Genomic DNA, 18695 nt, shown 5'->3' with positions numbered 1-18695 from the left:
TATTTGAGCTCTAATGACTTGTTGGGATTGGTCTATTATTCTCTGTTTAATGAGTGTTAAATGTATTGGGTCTAGCTGTTGGTGGGTCCATAAATCACTAAATCCTAACATATTTAGTTCATGTTTTATTTGATATGCCCAGTTGTTTTTATTTTTATTTTCAGCACAATCGTACAAATATAAGTAACAATTTCTGAGAATGCAGGTATCTGTGTTCAGAAGCTTAGACCAGTACTTTTATCTTGTTAAATACTCTTTTATCGCGTAATGGGAGGCGGCCGAGTTCAGCATACACCACAGAATTATTAGTAGATAGTTTAACCCCAAGCAGTTGTTTTTTTACAAAAATTAAGATGTACTCTTTCACAATAATATCTCCTTTATGAGATCCCCACACTTCTGAAGCATAACATACAATACATGTGATTAATAGTCAAACAATGATAACAATGTTTCAATATTTAACTTCAAAGGTTTTGTTTTAGAATGCAATGCAAATAAAGCTTTTCTGCCTTGGTCTGCTAAGTGTTTCACTGCAACTGTGAATTTATTATTATAATGCAAAATAAATCCTAAATACGAAAAACTATCAACCAATTCTAATATTTTACCGTTATAAATCTATTTCTCTGAACTACTAATTATCCCACCATTCCTGAAAATCATGATCTTAGTTTTAGTAATATTAACTTCCATTCCCCATTCATCTGAATAATCAAATAAACTGTCTAACATATGTCGCAGGCCTTGCACTGACTATGACAAAAGCACCAAATCATCGGCATACATCAATAAAAAAAATACAAATATTTTTACATTCAAATGGCACACATCCTTTCTCAACAAAATTAATTTTAAAATCGTTAACATATAATGCAAACATGATGGGAGACAGGATACAGGATATAGAATTGATCATCCTTGCCGTACACTGCACCCACAAAATGCAATTATTAAATACAACATTCTTCAAAGGCTTTTTAAAATGCGGTGACGCGATTTATCTTGTCAGTTGAGTGTTCGCTTAGTTACTTGCGTCGCAGGATCGAACCACCTCGGTGGATCCATTCAACAGATTGAGTTTTTTTCTCGTTTCAACCAGTGCACCACAACAGGCCAAAGGCCGTGGTATGTGCTTGCCTGTCTGTGGGAAAGTGCATATAAAAGATCCTTTTCTGCATTAGGAAACAAAATGTAGCGGGTTTCCTCTGATGACTACGAGTTAGAATTACCAAACGTTTGACATCCAATAGCCGATGATTAATTGACCAATGTGCTCTAGTGGTGTCGTTAAACAAAACAAACGTTAACTTTCAAAATGCCTACACTGCTGCAGCAAAACAAGAAAAGGGCTATTTCTCGTTCCAGCCAGTGCTCCACAACTGGTGTAACAAAGGCTGTGGTATGTACTATCATGTATATCTGATGCATATAAAAGATCCCTTGCTGCTAATCGGAAAGAGTATCCCATAAAGTGGCGACAGCGGGTTTCGTCTCTCAATATCTGTGTGGTCCTTAAAGGCACATTCTTGAGTTTGCTGCATTGGTAAGATGTTTCCGACTTATAAAATATTTCTACGATGAAACTTACATATTAAATATATTTTCTTGTTTAGAATATCAGTGTCTGCATATTCAGTGTGTTTCTCGTCGTCTTAATATTTGTAAGAAGCCCAAACTGGATTTTGTCTTCAAATAATTTCGTACGTACGAAAAAATATATTTTAGGAAATAAAATAAAATTAATTACAATCGTTAAAAGGTCTCTCTGTTAGTCGATAACATCTTAAAAATTACAGCAAACTCAGGAATGTCCCTTTAACCATATATCCGACGCCATATAAATAAAATGTGTTGTGTTGAATGCGTCGTTAAATAAAACATTTCCTTCCTTCCTTCAAAAAAAACAAAAAAAGGATCAGCTTTTACCAAGTCGACGAAATATTTGCAGATACATATAACACATCTGCTACCATAGAGACATCAGTCAATGGTTTCATAGCATGTGGGCTTGGCCATTTAATGATATCTTCAGTGAATTTCCAAACCTTGACGGCGCAGACCCTAGTTTCAGCCCGTGAAAATTGACATTAAGTTTAGCTAATCTAAAAACCGGTAATACACATTTAGATAATGAATGAATGAATGAATGAATGTTTAACGACACCCCAGCACGAAAAATACATAGGCTATTGGGTGTCAAACTATGGTAATGCAAACAAATAAAGTGATGATCAACATCAATATAAGAATTCAAGATTTAAATAAAAACAGTGTAAAGAACTGTACAAAAATACAAATATCACAGATAGATACTGACTTTTACTCAAAATTTCAATTTTGTGCTGTATTGGCCATTCTCAAAGAGAATGTTACACCCCTGCACCACTGTGAGGTTGCAGCACGCGCAGGGGCACATTTAGATAAGGTTATAACAGAGAGAAGCAAAAGTCTGTCATGTTTAAACAGGGAAATACCGTCTAAAAATAATTAGAGATTGTGTCCTTACTTCTCAGACGAACGTGCGAGTTTTTTCAGAATTAAGAAAATTGCATTTTAGAGTATTGCAAAAACATGTATGACCAAAACCACTTCAGATATACGACACTTAATATTCTAATTAATAAAATGTAAGTACTTCTTATTGAAATTATCCCAAACGGCTCTAATAGTGAAAAATACGTCGTAGTGTTTTAAAAACTGTTCTGGACAGTTAATCTAGATAGGCCTAGCTGAGGTGTTTGCCTGGGATAGCGTGCTTGAACCTAAATGGATATAAGCCGGAAACTAACTATACTATGAAATAAAATGAAATATCTCATTGCTGAGTACATGTATATTGTTTTGAAACACCGACTTCGGTGGCGTCTTGGTTAAGCCAACGGACGTAAGGCTGGTAGGTACAGGGTTCGCAGCCCGGTACCAGCTCCCATCCAGAACGCGTTTTAACGACTCAGTGGGTAGGTATAAGACCACTACACCGTTTCCTTTCTCACTAACCACTAACCAACTAACAACTAACCCACTGTCCTGGAAAGACATCCCAGATAGCTGAGGTGTGTGTGTGTGTGTGTGTGCCCAGGACACTTGCTTGAACCTTAATTGGATATAAGCACGAAAATAAGTTGAAATGAAAATGGAATGTTTTGAAACAAAATATCAAAATATATGTGCTACATTTTTGGTTATATACATTAATAATGCTGGATTATTTGTTTTCTGAAAATAATAAATAAATAAAAACATTTATTGAATTATTTTTTACTGTATGCTTATATAGGAAAATAGCTGTTCCTGTCGTTCCACGCTAAATAGGACCTATTTCAATATCTCATCGATTTCTGTCATATATTTGCTTTACACAGAATGCTTTCATTTATGGAATTTCGAAAAAACTCTAGCTTCAGACTTGCTTGCATATTCCATATTACCTCCTTTTATATACCTTTTTTTTCAATTACCGTGTCTTCGATTATTTTCAATATGTTCACCAATGTGGTTTCCCGTTTCCACATTAACTGTAACAGTATTTACATGCCAACTATTCATACAAGATTTTCAAAGACTCCATCATCAATATTAACTGCAATATAGATCGAACGAACAACTCTCTGGCTTCATTATCTGTTAATATTTTTCTCTCTGTGTTAACCGGTTTGTATACCAATGCAATCAGTAACTGCAACAATTACCGGTTCGTGATAACGTCAGAGGATTAAACCTATTTCATTGGCGGGTCCAGAGGGGTGACAGAGGTCCTGTGATCTACCCACATCCCCGCCCGTTTGTAGTACACTTTTTAATGACATTTTTGTTTTAATTCATCATCCATATTACATACAACACTACTATAATATTCATAAAACGAGGTTCTGGGTATCTTTAATTTCGGTCGATTTGTTTTTTTCTAGGGAGCACGCCCTGAACCCTAGACAGACCGGGGCGGGATTTGGCTCAGTCGGTTGAGTGTTCACTTGAGGTGTATACGTAGCAGGATCGAACCACCTCGGTGGATCCATTCAACTGATTGAGTATTTGTTTCATTCAACCAATGCGCCACCACTGGTCATAGTTAAAGTTTGTTTTGTTTAACGACACCACTAGATCACATTGATTTATTAATCATCGGCTAAATTTTAGCAAGGGATCTTTTATATGCACCATCCCACAGACAGGATAGCACATACCACGGCCTTTGATATACCAGTCGTGGTGCACTGGCAGGGAGGAGAAATCACAACTGGTCAAAAGCCGTGGCATGTGCTTTCTTGTCTGTGTGAAAGTGCATATAAAAGATCCCTTGCTGCTAACTGAAAAATGTAGCGGGTTTCCTCTGATGACTAAGTGTCAGAATTACCAGATGTTTGACATCCAATAGCCGATGATTAATTAATTAATCAATGTGCTCTAGTGGTGTCGTTAAACAAAACAAACGTTAACTTTAATTTATTTCAAAATTTTCTGGGGAGTATGCCCCGGTTCTTTTGCATTCGCCAAACAAAAACTTAAAGGGATATTCCTGAGTTTGCTGCGTTGTACGATGTTTCCGACTAATAAAATAGTTCTATGATTAAACTTACATATTAAATATATTTTCTTGTTTAGAATATTAGTGTCTGTATATTCAAGGTGTTTCTCATTGTCTTGATATTTGTAAGAAGCCCAAACTGGATTTTGTCTTCAAATAATTTCGTACGTATTTAGGAAATAAAATGAAATTGAACCTAGTACAAATATTAGAACGATCAGAAACATGTTTAATATACAGCCACTAATATTGTATGCAGAAAAATATATTTGATATGTAATTACAATCGCTAAAAAGTCTCTGTTAGTCGATAACATCTTAAAAATTGCAGCAAACTCAGGATTGTCCCTTTAAAAAAAAACATCTTTGTGATCATCAATACACCACCCCCAGCCTCACCTCCACCCCCACCCTCACCTCCACCCTCACCCCCAGCTCCCTTATATCAGGAGCATAACAATTTCATTTTAACTTATTTTAGTACTTATATCCAATTAAGGTTCAAGCACGCTGTCCTGGGCACACACCTCAGCTATCTGGGCTGCCTGTCCAGGACAGAGGGTTAGTTGTTAGTTGTCAGTGGTTAGTGAGAGAGACGAGATTGTAGTGTCCTTACACCTACCCACTGAGTCGTTAAAACTCGCTGTGGGTGACAGTCAGTACCGGGCTGTGAACCCTGTACCAGCTTTATATTTCCGATGGCTTAACCACCACATCATCAACACCGAGCATTACTAAAAATTGCTCGTGTGTGACAACAATTATTATAATCGAAATATTAATCAATATTTTCTTAGAGCAGATTAATATTTCGCGAATGATATGTTTTTGCTTATTTTCTTTTCTTTAAAACATGGCTTATTTATTTGTTTTATTGACTTTAGCTAAAACGTTAGCTAATCTTGCGGCCTATTGTATTGTTGTTGTGCGTGTGTGAGTGTGTGTGTGTGTGTGTGGGGGGGGGGGGGGGGGTCGCCCTAGTTTCTCGCTGTAGATTCTTTACTAAATAAATACGTTAAATATGTTTTTATAATTGCTTTACAGTAGAACGTAAAAGATGTGCACTGAAAAGACCTGCAAATCTCAGTACACTAAACAAAACCTTTAAATTGTTCATACACAAAATGTTTACACGTGGAATTATTTGGCATATCGTTTTATTTTACACGTCTGTATTATTGTTTTATTTTAAAAGTTCGCCCTACAAAAAGTAGGGGATATTCCCCAAAAACTAGTAAAACGCTGTAACACTGAAATAATTTCAACATTTATTTGAACATTAACATAATATACATAACTTGCATGTGCACTGGAATTAATTGGTTTTAACAACATGAAATATGTTTTAAGTCCATCAATAAATATAATGACAGTTAGGGGTGGAGTCATGCATATTCACAAGATGTCATTATCGTGTTGGACCGCCTCTAACATGCATTAATACATGCATTACATAGAAACTAATACACGAGTGGCCGTTAGATACCATTTATCTCACGAGTTGTTTTAAAATGTATTTAACGAGCGAAAGCGAGTTTGATACGTTTTTAAACAACGAGTTGTGAGATAAATGGTATCTAACGGACATGAATGTATTATTCTATTTCTTACATATCCTAAAACTCCCCACAAAAAACAGGTCTTAAGCAAATTTTAACATCTTTTTCGACTAAACATTATTTACAGCCGTTGCACTTGTAGCTAACTTACGCGTCAGAGACACATGATTGCCACGTTAACTATACGTCACAGAGTAATCGATTTCCAACGTGCTGTTTTTTATTGGATGTATGGCATTGGTGACCTGATCATCACCTAGGAGCAGCCAGTCGTATGTCTTGAAATTGGTAGCACACGTACGTGTGTAAACAACCCAAGTGTTATCAAAAATAACGCATGGTGTTCTCAACAATGGGTGTGTACGAAATAGTTGTCGCATGGTACGGGCTATCGTCATTTGTGGAACCTGACGCTACTCTTTCTGTAGTCCCCTGTCTAATTCTACCAGCGTTCGCGGTGGTTGTTGACGTTGCTGAATACGTCTACCAAGGATATCCCGTACGTGTTCTATGGGAGAAAGGTCAGGGGATGTTGCTGGCCAAGGCTAGGTCTGGATTTGATGCCTCTGTAGATGATCTGTGACAACACGTGCACAAATCTTGCGCCATGATGATCAGCAAATGATAGAACATGACGTATGATGATGCTATCTCTGTAATACAGACCTGTGACTCTCTTTCAACAAATCTGGAGATCTGTGCGTGTCATGGTGATATCATTCCATATCAATATTGCCCCACTTCCACAGCAATATCTTGGCAGCGTTCACCTAGCCTGCGCCAAACCCTTACACGACCGTCATTGAAGGAAGGAAATGTTTTATTTAACGATGCACTCAACACATTGTATTTACGGTTATATGGCGTCAGACATATGGTTGAGGATCACACAGATACTGAGAGAGGAAATCCGCTGTCGCCACTTCATGGGCTACTCTTTTCAATTAACAGCAAGAGATCTGTGCGTGTACATACCACGGCCTTTGTTACACCAGTTGTGGAGCACTGGCTGGAACGAGAAATAGCCAAATGGGTCCACCGACGGGGATTGATTTTAGACCGACCGCGCATCAAGCGAACGCTTTCCACTGGGATACGTCCGGCCCCTGGTGATAAGGAGTCTGTCTTGGTGCCCGGTGGTGGAAGATGGACATCCAAGTCGTTGTCTGTCTTGCACTCTACCGGTTCTTCTGTGACTGACTGTGAGGCATTTATTTGATGATGGGTGCAAGTCCGTGTTTGTCCAGCCTGGAGCATCCCTATGGCTCTAACCGGCCTCGGTGGCGTCGTGGTTAGGCCATCGGTCTACAGTCTGGTAGGTACTGGGTTCGGACCCCAATCGAGGCATGGGATTTTTAATCCAGATACCGACTCCAAACCCTGAGTGAGTGTTCCGCAAGGCTCAATGGGTAGGTGTAAACCACTTGCACCGACCAGTGATCCATAACTGGTTCAACAAAGGCCATGGTTTGTGCTATCCTGCCTGTAGGAAGCGCAAATAAAAGATCCCTTGCTGCTAATCGGAAAGAGTAGTCCATGTAGTGGCGACAGCGGGTTCCTCTCAAAATCTGTGTGGTCCTTAACCATATGTCTGACGCCATATAACCGTAAATAAAATGTGTTGAGTGCGTCGTTAAATAAAACATTTCTTTCTTTCCCTATGGCTCTACACAACTGGTGTAACAAAGGCTGGAGTATGTACCATCCTGTCTGTGGGATGATGCATATAAAAGATCCCTTGCTGCTAATCGAAAAGAGTAGCCCATGAAGTGGCGACAGCGGATTTTCTCCCTCAATATCTGTGTGGTCCTTAACCATATGTCCGACGTCATATAACCGTAAATAAAATGTGTTGAGTGTGTCTTTAAATATAATATTACCTTCCTTCCCTATGGCTTTAAAGCCTAGCGCACACGGCCAACAATTGTCGCCAACATTGCTGCCAAAAATGTTGTCAGATTGGTTTATTTTACCCGCACACGGCAGACCGTTTGTTGGTCGTGTGCTAGTAAATAAAACATTGTTGACGTGACGTCATCGTTAAAATGGTCACCTACAGAAATAAACATGAATGATGTTTTATCGTAGACGAATGGGATATGGGTCCGTCTATGAATTATAATGAGAGACGCACAAGGTGAAGTTGTTACATTTAGTCACAGTTACGCGTTAATGAAACCATGCACCATTGGTCTAAAAGCCCAAGCAATTGGAGTTGGTGGTGCGTGTAAGACCACCCACTTACTCCATTCTGTGAAAAATATTTATGATTATGGACAAAATAATGTGTGTATAATAGGGCTATAAGATATATAACACAAAAATAATTATATTCTTGAGTTTGAAACCATAGTTACATATCGCTGAGCTTGAACTACCAAGTAGAACGTTTATTTTAGGTAGAAATCAAAACTAAAAATGAAAAGTGTTTTTATTGGACACTTTGTGTCAACTAAGAAGAAAAAACACTTTTGTTTTTAAATTAAAAATTCCACAATATCTCTCTATTAGTTTGTGAAGACTGCCTCAGATAATTATAGTACCAAGTTCCAGAACCATCCAATCCAATATATATTAACATGCTCCTATACCACTAGGGTTTCAAGCATGTCTGTCACGGGCCCATCCTCTGGATAGCCAGCAGGAGTGGTCCGGGACAGAAATATAGGGGCAATTTTGAACTTTACTCCAGAAATATTTTAGGGACATTAACAATTTATTTGTGCATTTTTCTAACATAAAATACCTATTCCTAACAATTTAGCCACATTTTTTTGCCGGGCAGTCTAAACTTGAACTCCTCTAATCTATGTCTTATTATTTAGCCCTAAGGGAATTAGGTATATGGTTCTTCCATAAATTAACCGCCACGCGGAAAATTGTAACATTTGAGAGAGGTGTCATGCCGGTATTGGTAATCCAAGTGTGGCAGGCAGGAGGGGGCCGAGGCCCAGGGGAGGGGGGGCCGGAGCCCCCCGGACAAACCTTAACTCTCCTACAGCCAAACCGCCTACGCCTACGCCTACCTCCTACCCTCCGGTGGTCTCCCGCCCCCCCCACCCCCCATCCCCACCCCCCCCCCTCCACCGTCCCAACCACGATGCCCTCCACCAGCACGGCCCTCGTGTAGCTAGTTTGAATTTATTTATTAAGTTTATATACTCTTATCTTTAGTTTTTATATAGTATCCACTAGTAGAGTGGATATAAGTTTCAGAGTGAAAAGAATCATGTCCGGACGATGGAAAAGGAGTCTTCGTCTGTCCACTCGCCGGAGCGAAACGCACCCCCGGTGATCACTTAGTTCCGGGCGCCTCTCTGTAGTCCCTGAGAATCTAAAAGTTATGTCATTCACAGACGCCATCACCCTTTAATCTATAAAAACCGAAGAGCGGTCCAGGGCAATAGTACCAAGGACCGCCAGACGGCATGGGTACTGCAAAGTCCCATTAAATTAGAGAGGGAGCACATCTGTCTCTCTCTCATGCTTTATTCAATAATAATTAAAAATATAAAATAAAATAATATATCAAAATATTAAAATACAGAGCACGCTTGTAAACATTTATACAAATAAATTAAAAACCAAAGAAAAACAATACTTTTTTAAAAATTTTCATATAAATATAATGTAGCCGGTGAACAATATAGAGATGTCCAACTGCCAGGTTGGACACCTCGCCACTACACCCAAGCTGTCCTACCATACTACCATTCACACCCCACATTCTTACTTAAAATCAAAAGGAAGGGAAAAGAACCACTTACCTTCATAGTTAAAATTTAAGATTAACATAAAAGTTAAATTTATAATTAATATAATTCATATTATGTGATTAAAAGCCGGTAGTTCATCCAATTACCATTATTATATAAAATAACCATGTCCAAAAGCACGCCAGGCACGATAGGACAGAGAGCTACAATGTAATTATTTATTCAAAATTTTATAGAAGATATTAAAATATCCCATAAGTTTAATAGGGGCACCAACAACAACAAAAAAAAGAGGGGTGGGGGAGAATAGGAACAAGCCATCTGAGACCGATATCTAATTTAAAAAGAATTACCTATTTATATAACATTTATATTAATACATTAGTTCCAAGCACGAAGGCCATCAGGAGCCTATCAATATCCTTCTTGTGCTCAATCGGGGGGTTTAATAAATTTCGGCCGTTGAGCTCTAAGTTACATCTTTTAAAAAAACTTTCTAAATTCTTACGTTTTGAACTATGTCTGGTGCATTCAAGCAGAAAATGTTTTACGTCCTCTACTTTATTACACACCAGACAATTAGGGGTGGGAGATTTCTTTATTTTGAATTTGTTACCATTAAGGCCATAACATACTCCCATTCTAAGTCTCGAAATTATTTTAGTGGCCTTAATGCTGAAGGATATTGGGCCGGGTCCCGCTGCCTTCGGCTTAATATATGCATGCCACACCCTGGTATGGTGGTCCCATTCGGACTGCCATAGTTTGCCAAGGTGCGGCTCTAATACAGAATTAAATTCTTTAAAGTTATATTTGATCTCAATCCCTACTTTTTTGTCACGCAGGCTATTTCTGGCGTTCGTGTCAGCAAGTTCGTTTCCTGGTATGCCGACATGTGCCGGCACCCATTCAAGTCTAACCTTAGTTCCACTGGTGATAATGCTATTATAACATTTAAAAATTTTGTTTACTAGTTCGGGTCTAACACCCCCACATCCAAGGATAGCCTGAAGTGAACTCAGACTATCGGTGAAAAGCACATATCCACCAGGGCCATTTCTTTTTATATTATCATTTTGAATCCACATTAACCCATAAAGTATGGCTATAAGTTCAGATGTGTAAACCGAAATATTATTAGTAAGCCTGGCCCTAATGGCTATCGGTTTTATATTTTTATTTATTTTAATAACAAAAGCCATACCTGTTTTACCAGTGGCGGGGTCCTTCGATCCATCTGTGTACACTTGTACACAGTCTGGATAGAATTTTTCCACCACTGCCTGAAATATAATTTTTTTAATATATGGGTTATCATACTTGTTTATTTCATCTCTAATGTGGAAATTTACCACTGGGCGTTCGAGCTGCCACGGGTAGTCCAGTCTACCACTAGCGTCCCCAATGGCCAGTCCAGAAACTCCAAAGTCAGTGGCATATTTATTAAGATAAGATATGATGGATATATCCCTATCACCGACAGTCCTAACCACCTGAGGAGCCAAACTATTTATAGGAGAATCAGGCACCTGGTTCCTTATTTTGCTTATACCATCCAATCAGAACCATCCAATCAAAAGTCTTGCAGAAAATAGTCTTTTAAAATTTAAATTTAAATTTAATTTAAAAAAAGGAATGTAATAAAAATTCAAATGTTCAAAATTTTCAAAATATCTCTTTTAGATTGTGAAGGGTAAAAATTAAAGAGTAATGCCCCTGTAGCACAAGGTTCATAACAATTCAATCAAAACTGTACGAAGGTTACACTTCAAACGAGAGGGAAGGAAGGAAATATTTTATTTAACGACGCACTCAACACATTTTATTTACGGTCATATGGCGTCAGACATACGGTTAAGGACCACACATATATTGAGAGAGGAAACCCGCTGTCGCCACTTCATGGGTTACTCTTTTCGATTAGCAGCAAGGGATCTTTTATATGCACCATCCTACAGACAGGATAGTGCATACCACGGCCTTTGTTACACCATTTGTGTCGCACTGGCTGAAACGAGAAATAGTCCACCGACGGGGATCGATCCTGGACCGACCGCGCATCAAGCGAACGCTTTACCACTGTGCTACTTCCCGCCCTCAAAGGAAAAGGTGACGGACGGACGGACGGACGGACGGACGGACGCCGCACAATCGGCATTAGAAAAGGTCCGCTGACGAATTTCATAGCGGAGCTAAAAAGGGATATATATGAAATTTTTAAGATTATAAAGATTTTTTTAATAAAATGATACCAAGAAACAAAATCCACCTTAAACTAGTCCAAAACCATTTTAAAATGGCAATTTTGTTATTCAGATGTGAAGAAATTTGCGTTTCAAGCCATCTAGATTTGAAAATCACGGCTTAAAAAGTACCATTGTTCTAATCTATATTTTAAATTTTCCTCGGGAACATACGCACGGATGCCACTAGGGAGCTCGGGCGATTCGCGCCTATGCGTAAGGTACTTTGTGCCTTGCATGTTCAGATCCCCTGACAACACAGCCAAACTCCCAACCCTCGGCCATAAGCGTATGAGACGGGGGGAGTAAAACCTCAAATTCGGGCAAAAATTATACAGATATTTGGGCAAAATGTGATACCTTTTTACAATGGTTTTCCATCATTCTATCCTAAAAATTAGTTGTAATCCATATAGGCCTAAAAATGCGTAGTGATTCGTTTGCAACCCAATATAGGTGTTTGGCAGTAATATTAACATGAATAAATGTTGTTATCTCGCCTTCATGTAAAATTCTTTTATCTCATTGGTTGTTTGCCGTTGGACAAATCCCTTATACCCCTGTGGGCGGAGCCAAATTCTCTTATACCCCGTCTGTAATTTCCAACAGTTTCCAGCCACCCCAGTTAATGCTAAAGCAATAATTCGATTATAAATAACATTGATAATCAATCAAGTATACAAAATTAATTTTATTTTTACTATAAAATACACTATTTCAATACTTTTAAAAGCTGCAATGTTGAACTCGGCCACCTAATTACGGTCGTGGTGTTATTGTATTAATGCACGATTAGCAATATTCTTGTTGTTGTTTTTTTGTTTTTTATTTTTAATATTTTTATTTTTTTACATTTCTGATAAAAAAAAGTTTTTTTTTTTTTTTTATAATATCTGTTTCAGACAATTTCGTATTACAAACATTTGAAGTTGAAAACTCGTTTATCGATGGAACTATTTTTCGTCACTGGCAAGTGGTTTCGTTCGCGTCCGCGTGGTACGGCTCCGTTAATAAATAATTATTGTCTGGCGTTATTTTTATTATTTGGCTATATGGTTTAACATGTCGGCAAGATAAATGCGTTGTAGAAGCATCTCTCGGGGTATATGGCTTTTTATGTACCCTCTGTGTGTTCTATTACCCCGAGCCGATCGGGGGTCTGACTCGGGAGTCAACTTGTTAAGTTGTTGGGCAATATATTCCATTATTCGGCGATCATATACCTTACATTATGATAATAATAATAATAACAACAACAACAACAACAACAACAACAATAATAATAATAACCCCTCCTACATTCCGCCATTATATTAGGCATATCACATGACAACAGACTTCACGCTGATTGGTCAGTTCAGTAGGGTTTTTTTATCGCTAACATTGACGGAGTTTGCCGGATACGGACGCTTTTGTTGTAGATGGTGATTTTGTCGCCAACAAAATTGAACATGTTCGATCTCTCTAACATTATTTGGCAACAAATGTTTCTTTCTTCAAAATTGCCGCACACAGCATTGTTTACAACAATATTAGCCGTGTGCCCTAGGTTTATGACGTTACTCGCATGTCAGTTGGTGCATTGTTACAATACAGCTAGTAAATGTACAATCACAATCCTCGAAGCTTTGTGTGCTCGTAAAGTGCAGGTGCAGCTTGTTTTAAGTGGTTTAAGTACAAATTGAGAGACTTGCATTCGAGTGCGTAGGAAATAGGCCTAAACACAATTGTTGAATTGAAGGAAATGTTTTTTTGTTTTTTTTTAAAGAAGTTTTATTTAACGACGCACTCAAAGATAAATGATAAAAAATACAGATTTGCTCAATAGTAAACGAATGTGAAAAATCGGGTAGCCCTAAAAAAGAAGAAGATAACAGTACATGATATGGAATTATTAAAGAAATGCTTTATTTAACGACGCACTCAACACGGACACAGATATTGAGATAGGAAACCCGCTGTCGCCACTTTATGGGGCTACTCTTTTCGATTAGCAGCAAGGGATCTTTTATATGCACCATCCCATAGACAGGGTAGTACATACCACGGCCTTTGATAAACCAGTCGTGGTGCACTGGCTGGAACGAGAAATAGCCCAATGGGCCCACTGACGGGGATCGATCCCAGACCGACCGCGTATCGACGGAACGCTTTTACCACTGGGCTACGTCCCGCCCCTCTGGAGTTATTAAAACATATAGGGAATGTAAGTTTGATATATCACACACATTACTACTAGCATGTGGATATTTGCCACCTTCAGTGAAAACTTACCACTGGGCTACGTCCCGCCCCGCCCCGCGTTTTATTTAACGACGCACTCAACACATTTTATTTACGGTTATATGGCGTCGGACATATGGTTAAGGACCACACAGATATTGTAAGAGGAAACCCGCTGTTGCCACTTCATGGGCTACTCTTTTCGATTAGCAGCAAGGGATCTTTTATATGCACCATCTCACAGACAGGATACCACATACCACGGCCATTTATCAAAACAATTCTGACGCTAGACAGGACGTCAGTGGGCCCATTGGGCTATTTCTCGATCCAGCCAGTACACCACTACTGGTACATCAAAGGCCGTGGTTTGTGCTATCCTGCCTGTAGGAAGCGCAAATAAAAGATCCCTTGCTGCTAATCGGAAAGAGTAGCCCATGAAGTGGCGACAGCGGGTTTCCTCTCAAAAATCTGTGTGGTTCTTAACCATATGTCTGACGCCATATAACCTTAAATAAAATGTGTTGAGTGCGTCGTTAAATAAAACGCGGGGCGGGGCGGGACGTAGCCCAGTGGTAAGTTTTCACTGAAGGTGGCAAATATCCACATGCTAGTAGTAATGTGTGTGATATATCAAACTTACATTCCCTATATGTTTTAATAACTCCAGAGGGGCGGGACGTAGCCCAGTGGTAAAAGCGTTCCGTCGATACGCGGTCGGTCTGGGATCGATCCCCGTCAGTGGGCCCATTGGGCTATTTCTCGTTCCAGCCAGATCACCACGACTGGTATATCAAAGGCCGTGGTATGTACTACCCTGTATGTGGAATGGTACATATAAAAGATCTCTTGCTGCTAATCGAAAAGAGTAGCCCATGAAGTGGCTACAGCGGGTTTCCACTCTCAATATCTGTGTGGTCCTTAACCATATGTCTGACGCTATATAACCGTAAATACAATGTGGTGAGTGCGTCGTTAAATAAAAGCATTTCTTTAAGTACTGTTATCTTCTTCTTGGGTCACCCGATTTATCACATTCGTTTACTATTGAGCAAATCTGTATTTTGTCATTTATCTTTTCCTATTTTGTCCCTCTTTTTAAAAAAAAACAATTTTCAGAGAAACAGATATATTGAGAATTATTTTTTTTAATAAATAATATTAATTACTCTTCAACAAAAATACTCAACAGATTTGAACATTAATCACATTATTAAAAGATGAGTAAACAAATTATTAAGATCAGTAAACAAATTATAGGATCGGTAAACAAAACGTATTGCAATATAAAATCAGGGAACCGGCCTCGGTGGCTTCGTGGTTAGGCCATCGGTCTACAGGCTGGTAGGTACTGGGTTCGGATCCCAATCGAGGCATGGGATTTTTAATCCAGATACTGACTCCAAACCCTCAGTGAGTGCTCCGCAAGGTTCAATGGGTAGGTGTAAACCACTTGCACCGACCAGTGATCCATAAATGGTTTTAAAAAAGGCCATGGTTTATGCTATCCTGTCTGTGGGAAGCGCAAATAAAAGATCCCTTGCTGCCCGTCGTAAAAGAGTAGCCTATTTGGCGACAGCGGGTTTCCTCTAAAAAAAAACCCAACAGTGTCAGAATGACCATATGTTTGACGTCCAATAATAAGATAAAAAATCAATGTGCTCTAGTGGCGTCGTTTACATTACTTTACTTTATAAAAAATCAGGTCTGTATCCAGTGGTGCCATTTTTAAAACATTGTACAAGTGTCCATGTTGATCTAGCTAGCGACAACTCTATTTACTGGATCTTTTCTTTACCCCCCCCCCCCCCCCCCCCCCCCCCCACACACACACACAGTTTGGATTTGGTACGTCCATGGAAATAAAAAGAATGCAACATCGAATGAATGACTGGCTTCGTGTGCGCGTGAATGAATTAATAAATGAATGAATTAAACAATGGACGGACGGACGGACGGACGGACGGACGGACGAACGAATGAATGAACGAACGAACGAAAGTGGTGAATAGATTTTTAAAAGATTACATTCCAATGAGTCAACATGATAAAGAAAAGCATATATAAAATTACATCGCATGCAATGAAATGAAAAAAAAAAAATAATAATAATAAAAAAAGAAGTAATTAAGACTTAATCACTTTATTTGTTTTAAACGGACTTTTCTAAATAAATAAATAAAATAAAAAAATTTTAAACTCCCAAAAAATTGAAACAAAACAAGATAAAACTTGAAACAAAAAAAAATAAACAAAATAAACAAAATAAAACCAACAAAACCAAAAATCATTAAAAACAAATAAATATATACATGTATATAAATTAAAAAAAATTTTTTTTAATAATAATCAAAAACAAAGAGAAAGACTTATATAATTATGTCAAGAACAATGTCGCACATAGAACGTACCCAATAGAAGAAGACCCCCTATCCTCAGAATTGCTGATAGCGGGACAAACTGCTGCTTCTTCGCCATTTTCAGTCGGAAAACATCCACGTCGATTGATTACGACCAGCTAAGGACAGCTCATTTTCCGAAACAGTTATCCGATATGTACTGCGTTGCATAGATACGCTACGCAAATGATGGCACTGGTTATGAATATTTAACTTAAACGATGAAAGTCACAATTCCTCAAGGAATCCGACCAAACGATAATGGTATACTGGTTTGTTAAATATTTAAACTCTTTTTTTTTCTTTTCTTTTTTTTCGTTCGTGATCGTGTCGCGACAATTGCGTTTTGTGGATTCTAGCTTCAGTGATGTGACATACCGATGTCCTGGAAACCTTCGGTCTCATTTATTATTCTTTTACCCTTGTTTTCCCATTCTATCTTTCTGGGGTTTTTGGGGGGTTTACTTGGTTGTTGGTTTTTTTTCCTTCTTTTTTTATGCATCTTTTTTTCTTTATTAACCGTCAGAACAAAGGCAGGCCGCAGTCGTCAAATGAAAATCGATATTACAAGAATGTATCTACCTTTGTATTAATATATTGATTTGCAAAACTAGACGCGTGAATGATCATGTATGCAAATATATAGGCAATATACCTTTAACGTCGCATACTCTAGTCTAGGAAATACGCAATTCTCCTGTTGTGTAAAACATTCATTTTATGTTTTCAAAACAAAACACCAAAAATAAATTAAGAAAGAAGGAAAGAAGGAAGAAAGGAAAGAAAGGAAAAAAGGAAATAAAAACATCATGAACAGTGACATGGGTTCCGTCAACGTTTAAGATAATGTGGTCAAGGAACGTTTTGATTTAAAATTTTGATTAGCGATATTTTTAGTCAGTTGTAAAATTGATTAGCAACTACTGTTTAATGTTTTACAATTGTGTAGCGATCTCTGAAACTTACATTGCAAATCGCGATGCGATACTGAACAAAAAGTTTCCTGGTGATCTAAAATTACTGTTCAAGAAAGCAAGCAATCGCGGTTGCTCACTAAAATGGTTTTTGCAGCTATTAATATATTTATTTTTAATTTGCGAGGGGGTGCCGTTTTCAGATTTATTGGTAATAATGGGAAGGAAGGAAGGAAATATTTATTTAACGACGCACTCAACACATTTTATTTACGGGTATATGGCGTCAGACATATGGTTAAGGACCACACAGATATTGAGAGAGGAAACCCGCTGTCGCCACTTCATGGGCTACTCTTTTCGATAAGCAGCAAGGGGTCTTTTATATGCACCATCCCACCGACAGGGTTGCACATACCACGACCTTTGATATACCAGTCGTGGTGCACTGGCTGGAACGAGAAATAGCCCAATGGGCCCACCGACGGGGATCGATCCTAGACCGACCGCTCATCAAGCGAGCGCTGTACCACTGGGCTACGTCCCGCCCCAGGGATGCCGGTTTCAGATTATTGGTAATAATGTGGTTGATATAATATTGCTAATAGTATTTTTTTAGGCACATGTACGTTAACATAATCGCCTATGGATGTTATTTGTTTCAGCACATTTACACACCAAACATTCGTAGTTTGAAGAATTGCAATGCGCGCAACATATCACAAAGAACAAACCTACCACGACAAAAATCAACATTTACCTTAAAATCAATAGCAGTTTTTCTTTTTGTTTTCCCAATACACAGAAATATGTATATATCATATATGAATTATTAATTGTGCACTACATAGGACTGTCGTTAAGTGAATACATAACTTGCACTGGCGAATCCAAGGGGGGTGGGGGTAGCGGGCACCAGACGTGTGTGCAGGGGTGGTGGTTCGGGGGTTGAACCCACACCCCACCCCTGTTCAAACTAATGTTCTCTAAAAAACATTCAGTATATTTTCTCGGGAAGCATGAATCGACCACGCACACCATAAGCTTCGCTCACCAGTCTAGACCCATCCCAACCACCCACCCCATCCTCCTCCATAAAGTCCTGCACACGCG

General features: G+C 38.6%; 1 protein-coding gene across 1 annotated transcript in view; it reads right to left on the bottom strand.

The window, feature by feature from the left end:
* LOC121390422 overlaps positions 1 to 16804 on the bottom strand; it is a 67074-nt gene extending 50270 nt beyond the window's left edge. Inside the window, exon 1 of the mRNA XM_041522231.1 lies at positions 16681 to 16804. Coding sequence (XP_041378165.1) covers positions 16681 to 16747 — 67 coding nt within the window. The 5' untranslated portion in view covers positions 16748 to 16804. The remainder of the gene's footprint in view (positions 1 to 16680) is intronic.
* Positions 16805 to 18695: the final 1891 nt, after the last annotated feature.

This window comes from Gigantopelta aegis, chromosome 15 (genome assembly GCF_016097555.1).
Source record: "Gigantopelta aegis isolate Gae_Host chromosome 15, Gae_host_genome, whole genome shotgun sequence".
Taxonomy (NCBI): Eukaryota; Metazoa; Mollusca; class Gastropoda; order Neomphalida; family Peltospiridae; genus Gigantopelta; species Gigantopelta aegis.
Note: the sequence above shows the minus strand (reverse complement) of the source record. Positions and strands in the feature narration are given on the sequence as shown.